The sequence below is a fragment of the Athene noctua genome, chromosome 12, assembly GCF_965140245.1.
Source record: "Athene noctua chromosome 12, bAthNoc1.hap1.1, whole genome shotgun sequence".
Taxonomy (NCBI): Eukaryota; Metazoa; Chordata; class Aves; order Strigiformes; family Strigidae; genus Athene; species Athene noctua.
In genome coordinates, this window is record NC_134048.1 from 2,721,445 (window position 1) to 2,729,404 (window position 7,960).

The window sequence follows — 7,960 nt, forward strand, 5'->3', positions numbered from 1 at the left end:
TGGCACCCGTGCGGCCCCCGGCCCCCATCCCCGGCAGTCCTGGAGCGAGGGGTCCCCACGGCTCCCCGCCTCGGCGGGCTCCGGGCGGTGGGACCCCCCCGCGGCGGCCGGGGAAGCCCTTCCCGGGGGCGGGACGACCGGGCAGCCCCGCCCCGCCCCGCCCCGCCGCCCGCCGCCTTCTACCGGCCGCGGGGCCGCGCCGCGGGAGAGCGGCGGCGGGAGCGGGGCCGGGCGGAGCGGGGCTTGGGCCGGCGGCTGGGACGCGTGTGCCCGCGGGCCATGGGCGGGCGGGCGGTGCTGATCCACGCGCTGCTGGCGGCAGGTACGGGCGCGCGTGGGGGGGGGCCTGGACACGGGAGACGCGTCCCCAGAGCCGGACACGTGTGGGGCTTGGTCCCGGGCGCGGGCAGCGCAGCCACCGCCCCACTCCCGGGTGGAGGGTCCCGGTCCCGAGCACGGGTGGGTGCAGACGGAAAAATCGGTCCCGGGACTGGGCAGCGCGGCCCCGGTCCCGGGTGGAGGGTCCTGGGCAACGCGGCCCCGGCTCCGAGCACGGGTGGGTGCAGGCAGAAAAATCGGCCCCGGTCCCGGGTGGAGGGTCCTGGGCGACGTGGTCCCGGTCCAGCGTGGGTGAAGACGGGAAACGGCCCCGGTCGCGCGTGGGGGGCTGCGCCGGTCAGCGCGCCCCGCCTGACCCAAGCCCTTCCCCGCAGTGTGCTCGGCGGCGGCGGGCGGGCTGGGCCGGGACGAGCTGCACAACGAGGTGCTGCACAAGGGCGGCGGCGGGGCGCCGGTCCCGGCCACGGCCCCGCTGCTCGGCGGCGGCCCGGAGAAGGAGGGCGGTGGAGCGGCCTCGGGGGACGACCTCAGCGAGCTGCCGAGAGGTACGGGCGGGCGGAGCCGCTGCCGGGGCGCCTGGGGGTCCCGGGCGGGAGTGGGGGGCGGTTGGGGCCGGGGCGGGGGGCGCGGGGCTGGGGCGCCCCGGCGGGACAGGCTGGGGGCGGCTGCCGGCGGAGGGGCCGGGCCGGGCCCGGCTCAGCCCCGCGGGCGCCCCAGCAGCACATCCGGAGCCGCTGCGGGGGAGCCCCCGGTACCGAGTGCCCGTGGGGGCAGCCCCCACGGAGCAAGTGGGCTGTAGCAGCCCCTCGCCTTGTGCCAGGGGCTCTCTGTGGCCCTGAGGTCCCTGGCAAGGGGCTCCTGAGCTTTCCTGTGCCTCCCACTCCCCGACCAGACGGGAGGCAGAACCCTTCGGAGGGGCACAGCAGCCCCTGCTGGCGGGTGCGCGGCCCCCGGCCGGTGGGCCCGTGATGCCTTCCACATGGTGGCCACGGTGGCCGGCAGCGAGGGGATCGCTGTGACTCACCCGCCGCCTACACCCGGCTGCTCCTCATACCTAGGCAGGGGTAGTCAGCCGGCAGCCCCGCTCCGGGGGCGGGGGGACACTGCCGCTCTGTTCGCCTCGCTGGGTGCTCACGCTTGACTCCTCTCGCCCAGCTCGGGACCAGAGAGTGTCCCGGGGCCTCTGTGGGGCTGGGACAGGGCTGAGGAGGGCGACCTGTACCTGTGCCTTGCACATGTCTCATGATGAGATCAGTAACCTGGCACCAGGAGGAGCATGCTCTGCCCTGTTCAGTTCATCTTCCCTTTTTTCTTTTTTTTTTTTTTTCTTCTTTCTGGCTGTGCTGTTAGACAGACAAAAAAAGAAACCTGCAAAACTGGGCTGACCCCCTCGCCTGCGAGGGGATGCAGCCCCCAGGAAACAGTTACCCTTCCTGCTGGGAGGGAGATGCCCCAGCCTGCTCCTCTGTGCATCCCCTGAGGAGGGGCCCTGTCCCAGGGCTGACCCTTGGCACCTTCCTCTGTGCCACAGCCCCTAGAGTGCCTGAGTAGGGGGCGAGCAGCAGCATCCCCCTGCCCACTTGGGCTGGACCAGTTTTCCTACCAGCAACATCTTCCAAATCTTCTCAGGCTGTCCTAAGGGACAGAACCCTGAGGAGGAGGGGTGATAACAGCGGAGGTGGCTTGGGGGGATCAGCACTGTGTGTCTTCTGGCTGAAGCTGGGAGATAACCTGCAGGGGAGGGACAGCCTCTGCTGCCAGCCTGGGGCAGAGACCTGGACCTCACCTGGATCTGGGGGTTTCTCCAAGTCGGAGTTTCCTGGAGTATCACTTTTCTCCAGGCATAGCGTGAATGATGTCGAAATCACAAAATAACTTTGCTAGGTGCACAACTGGTGTGCTGCCGCACGAGAGGCGCTGGTTACATCAGGAAGTGGCTGAGAATGAATTAGGCAGGTTACAACTTGCCAGGTTAGACTCGGCTGTGCTCCTCCCCGAGCTGCACAGGGCTTAGTTCCTGTTTCCCCAGGCTCGCTGGAGTTCAATGCCATGGTTTGGGGGGAGCTGAAAAGCCTCTCTGAGCAGTGAGCGCACTCTAGCATCTCGATACCTTGCGAGATCAAACTGGGGGCTGATTTTTTGGGCATCTGCACATCTTAAAACTATTCCAATAATGTTGCTGGTTTTGGCCTGTGTCCAGGTGAGGAGCTCAGTGCTCTGGTTCCCACCAACCCAGCAGAGATTGCTTTGCACCAAGAGCCACCAGTCTCTGCACCGCAATTAAAACATACCTTTGTAATTAATGGGAACGCTGCCCTTGCCACCTCTTTGCAAAACCAAAAAGTAAGCCAGGCTTGCTCTCTTAATCCTCCTCTGGGTGCACAAGGCATCCTTGTACCCACAGGAAGGAGAGTCCATCAGAGCTATTAATAGGGTCTTACAAAAGACTATACTCATCAGGGAAATAAAAGCCAGATAAAGGGGCAATTAGCAATTTTCTGTGTTCAGTGGAAACTGGTGCATACAATAGTAACATTTGAGATGCATAAAGCTCTGTTCCCTCCTCCCTGCCCCAATTCCTTTCTTTCCTTGAGAATTGTTCTTATGAATTGGAAAGGCCATGATATTTGTGAGAAGCTGAAAAAAAAAAAAAAAGGAAAAAAGCCCCCTCTGCTCGGGGGCAGATTGCTGCACAAAAGGCTGCAGGAGTGCCAGGGCTGAGTTGGCTGCAGCAACCCAGGGCTTGCTGCTCTGCCTTCTCTTTGGCTGACGCATGGAGGTGATCTGACTGCTGTCTTCCCAAATTGTTTTCCAGTTGCTTTCCTGTCAAAGCCTCAAGACCTGGTTACTCCCAAGAAAAAAGGGAACGGGAATAAAAGAAGAAAAGGCAAAGGCCTGGGAAAGAAGAGAGACCCATGCCTGCGGAAGTACAAGGATTTCTGTATTCATGGAGAATGCAAATATATCCGAGAGCTGGGAGCTCCGTCCTGCATGTGAGTTGTTGGCGTGTGCCTGTGCCGGGGGAGCCTTAGTCACGGTTCCTTCAATTCTCCAGGCCGGGCAGAGGAAGAGCAGAGGAGATATTTTTAGACCATGTTCCCCATCCGTGCAGGGACGGCTCTGACTTGGCCTCTTCCTTGTGCTTTTTGATCAGTGTCCATCCCCCACCAAAATCCGTTGTAGACTGAAACCCAGCATCCCCTGCCAGCACAGCGAGCTCCAGCAGAGCTGCTGCATGGAGGCCTCTGGCAGTGGGGGTTCAGAGGGTGGTGAGCAGGGGCTGGGGGTTTCACAGCCAAAGTCTTCTGTGGGTCTGGTTTGTGAGACCCCATCCTGACTCTGTAAGCCCATGTCCCCCCATCCCGTGCTGCTTCCAGCCTTGGCTGAGAGCTTGGGGATCCCGTCACTGTCGGGGTGTGCTGGTGCAGGCAGGAGGACGCCTCCACTGTGGCACCAGCAAGGTGGACTGAAGGCAGCACCTTTGAGGACAGTCTGCCAAAGCCATACCCAAACTGTCCCTTGGCCCTGGTGAAGGACAGGGCTGTGTATCCCTTCTGGGCTGCAGGTAGAGAGCAGGAACTAATTGAGGCACATGGAGGAGAAAGTGTTTGCCTGCTGCTGGGGCACGTGTATCCAGCACTGCTACTGTGGGAAATACCCAGGGGTGCACATTTGATCCCTGCTGACGTGGGCAGGAGTTGAGCTGGCAGATATACAAGAGGCTTTGTTCTTTGCTATCAATCCTCTGAGCCACCCAGCAGTGTACCCAGAGCCTGGGGAAGATAATAGCTCCCTGGCTTATGGTGCCCACAAGATCTCACGCCCTGCAATCCTCAGGGATCAGGCTCTGCATAGCTCCTTGAACCACTTAGTTTCCTGCTGTCTGGAAGCTGTCATGAAGTTGGGCCCTTGCATGGGGGGCTTGGGACTGCCAGCAAGAGGAGATCTCTGCTGGCTCAGCTTTGGCGGGTGACAGTGTGATGGTGGTGTGCAGCACCCTCTGCCTGGGACTGGGACACCCAGGCATCCCCTGACCACATCTCTGCCCTTCCCAGATCCCTGGGGCCATGAGAATACCTGGGACACAGGCAAGCAGGAGGGGGCCAGGGGCCAGCTGGGGCTCTCCAGCCTGGTGGCCTGTCCCTGGGTGACATCTCCTCAGAGCCATCATGGCTTTTAGGAACAGTGGCCAACTGCTCCTGTCCCCTCTGATAATAAGGCCTTGTGTTGGCTGGTGTCACTCGGTTGTGGATGCTCTTGTTGGCTGGCTGCCCGTGTCACAGGGTCTCCTCATCGTCACTTCCTTGGGTTTGTCCCTGGAGTGCAGGTTGGGGTGAGGATGGTGCCAGGCTGGGTCCTGCACCTCTGCCTTGTGCCCAGCCTTGGTGCTGTGGCTGCGAGGTGATGTTGGTACATGGCGTTGTTGCAAGCCAGGCAGGAGGGCTGGGCTGAGACCCTATCTTGGAGATAAGCTTGAGGGTCCATGGCTCTGGATATAGCGAGATATATATATCTGGTCACATCAGTGCGCTTTGACTCACAGGGAGGTTTGGCAGCCTTGCAGCTCCATTGGGGAATGTTATTTCTGTTATGTGAGTAACCTCCTGAGTCTGCAGGGAGGTGGCACCTCTCTGGCTGGCAGGGTGTGCAGGGACATCCTGCTCTGAGGGAAGTGCTGAGCTCTGGTCCAGCTGCCCCTCTGCTCCCTTGTGTGGGACTTCCCACTTCCAGAGGTGGCCTGGGCAGCCCAGCTCTGCCCAGGGATGATTGGGAAGAGCACAGACCCCAGTGCCTTCTACTGGGGGGAGTTCAACCGTTCTAGGAGTCTTCACTTGATGCTTAGGGCAAGAGAAACATAATCTACCAGTACCAAGGAGGTGATGGTGACACCAGACCTCCCAGCTCAGGGGAGGTGGACCAAGAGGAATGGGTAGGGCCCTAGCTAAAGCTCAGCAAAGAGGCAGCTCCTTTCTGTGAGACACCCAATGACCTTGTCCCTGATCACCACAAACCCAATGACCTTCTGTGCTTGGTCACCACCAGCCTTTAAGACTTTTCTTCTCCCCCAGATGTCAGCCAGGATATCATGGAGAGAGATGCCACGGCCTCTCGCTGCCTGTGGAGCACCCCCCAAGCACGTACGACCATACCACAGCGCTGGCTGTTGTTGCTGTTGTCCTGTCCTCCCTGTGTCTTGTCATCATAGCAGCCCTGCTGATGCTCAGGTGAGCGAGATGGGGCAGAGCTGTTCGATCTGTGTCCCTGTGAAGACCACATGCAGGGGAGGGTGGCAGGGACTTCTCCATGCTCTGAGCAATTCTTTGCTTGGCTTCACAGGTGTCACAAGAGAGGTGTCTACGATGTAGAAAACGAAGAGAAAATCAAGCTGGGCATCAGTGTGAATCACTGAGGATGCCAGGTGCTGGCGAGGTGAGCGCCTGGCCAGGTGTGGGGCAGTGGTGGGGTTGGTGGACATCTGGGGGCTCTGCTTGTTCCTGCTGACCGGGATCACTGTGTGGATCCCATGCCAGAGCCTGGCAGGAGCTGAAGGCAGTTTGAGCCTGGAGAAGCACTCACTGGATTTGGCCCAAGAGCCTGACTGCCCCGTGGGGCTCCAGCCTTCTTTCCTCCCCTTCCTGCTCAAGCCCCTGACACCCCCAGCCACCATCACCTCCTCCTTTCTAACCTGAAGTCCCTGCTTTGCCCTGCTGTTGCATGCTTCGGGGACATTTGGCAGTGGGGAAGCTGCTTCTGTTTTTTTCTTTCACTTGTTCTGCTCCCTCTCTGACCCTCTGAGTCACTTCCCCTCCTTAGATATTGCCTCTATTTATATATATAAAAAAAAACCCCAAAACCCTTCCTTTCCACTCCCACTCTGCTTACTGCTTACGCCAATGTAGTGCCTTGCAGCGGGGCATGGGGGATCTTGCTGCCAGCCCCATGCGATGTTACTCTGGCTGGGCGGTGGGGTGTGCTCTGCCCCAGGGGTGGCCACGTGGCTGTGGCCCGGTGCTGGAAAGCTTGCAGCCTTCCTCTCATCTGGTCCAAACCCTGATTAGATGTGCCCCTACCTATTACGGCTACTTTTTTCTTTTTAAAAAAAAAAATCTTTGTGTGCTCACAAATGTAACGCCTTCAGAGAATTTCTGTAATGGTGGTAAGAGTGTTGGGGATGGGATTTTTAGTTCATAGGAGTTGAACTTTGGGGAAGGGGGTTCAGCACAAGGTTTTCATCACTGTCCATCTGCCCTGGGGATTATTGGGGTGGATAGTGCTGTGGTCCCTGAAAGGGACATTGGGATGGGATACTTAGCCACCGCTCCCCAGCGTCCTGACTCCCGTCCTCCTGGGTGGCAATGAGTGTGCTTCGGTGGCTGCGAGGGCTCTCCTGCAGGCTGGGTGGGACAGGCCCCTTGGCCATGCCATGCAGGAACCATGCCACAGGCAGAGCAGCCCGGGACTGTGTTGTGAGCTCTCCCCGCTCTCGTGCAGGAGTCGGCACTATTGCACTTCTACCTCCTGGAAGAGGCGAGAGCTGTGGAGCCAGCGCCGGCCCTGGGAGCCCGCAGCACGGTGGGAGCTTGCTGGAGCAGCAGGATAGCGGCGTCACTGCAGGGAGCTCAGGGAGAGGCGCTCGCTGACCGGCGGCTGTGCAGAGGCAGGAGGGATCGGCCCGCTGGCAGCAGAGGGGCTCTCTGGCAGCTCTCCATCCACTGTGGTGCATGTTGAGGAACAAACTGTGAAAGGCCAGGAGAATGGGCTCGGGGCTTTCTGAGGTGCAGGAGGGGTGGGAGGGTAACAGCTATTTAACAAGATATTTTTCATTTTAAATTATATATTTATTTTAGATAAACTGTACATAGTATTTATATTTATTGTGGGTCTGGCCCTGCATTCTTCATGTAGGTCAAGATGGCAGGATCAGACCTCCCTTATTTTTTAAGTGCAATGTAATATTCTAATAAATAACACTTTGTTACAAACACTTGGCTTGGTCATTTAATGACAGAGGTGGAAAGGAGTCAGACCTCTGAAGACTGCATGTAGCAACATGCCCTTTCTAGTGGCATATTGTGACCAGTGGCAGAGGTCTTGAGTGCACAGCAGGGGTTGCTGGATTGGCTTGTGCCATCCTTGGGGTGCAGCAGAGCAGCGTGGTGCAAAGGGATGGTGGCAGGATACATCCTGCAGGAGCCTGCAGCCAGGCCAGCCCCATTTGTGTTTCTTTAGAGGTTTGCATCTTTGCCAGCTGATACCCTGGGAGAGATGTGATGTTTAGGTGTCTGCTCATCACACAAAGCTGCCTCTGGTATGAGTGAAGCGACTCTGGCTACTGATCAATCTGAATGGGACTGATTCCTGGTTTTAAGCCAGCATTTGGCTAAAAAATCAAGATGTGGACTCACACCTCCCTTGCAGGGTATCCCAGCAGTTCCTGGGGTGGCTGCAGGCACCTGGGGCTGGGATCATTCCAGTGAGCATCATTTCAGATGGTGATTGTGGACTGATTCCTGACTTTGCAGTAAAAATGACTCCCAAATTACTTATTTTCTCTTCCCTGATCTTTAGTGGGGGTAGCTGAGATCAGGGTGAGATGCTGGGTCTAGTAGAGAGACTTGAA

The 7,960-nt window shown here is 58.7% G+C and overlaps 1 protein-coding gene across 1 annotated transcript; it reads left to right on the plus strand.

Moving 5' to 3' along the window:
* The first annotated feature begins 218 nt into the window (after nucleotides 1-218).
* HBEGF (heparin binding EGF like growth factor) lies at nucleotides 219-7,283 on the plus strand. Its single transcript, XM_074916072.1, has 6 exons — nucleotides 219-322; nucleotides 714-884; nucleotides 3,155-3,332; nucleotides 5,409-5,564; nucleotides 5,677-5,769; nucleotides 6,832-7,283. The coding sequence occupies exons 1-5, from the start codon at nucleotides 280-282 to the stop codon at nucleotides 5,747-5,749; spliced, it is 621 nt and encodes a 206-aa protein (XP_074772173.1). The 5' UTR covers nucleotides 219-279; the 3' UTR covers nucleotides 5,750-5,769; nucleotides 6,832-7,283.
* Nucleotides 7,284-7,960: the final 677 nt, after the last annotated feature.

Excerpts from the sequence above, each read along its gene's own strand:
- HBEGF (XM_074916072.1), top strand. The coding sequence starts at position 280 with ATGGGCGGGCGGGCGGTGCTGATCCACGCGCTGCTGGCGGCAG. Across the intron at positions 323-713 it reads CCACGCGCTGCTGGCGGCAG|TGTGCTCGGCGGCGGCGGGC; the intron begins GTACGGGCGCGC and ends CCTTCCCCGCAG. Across the intron at positions 3,333-5,408 it reads CTGGGAGCTCCGTCCTGCAT|ATGTCAGCCAGGATATCATG; the intron begins GTGAGTTGTTGG and ends CTTCTCCCCCAG.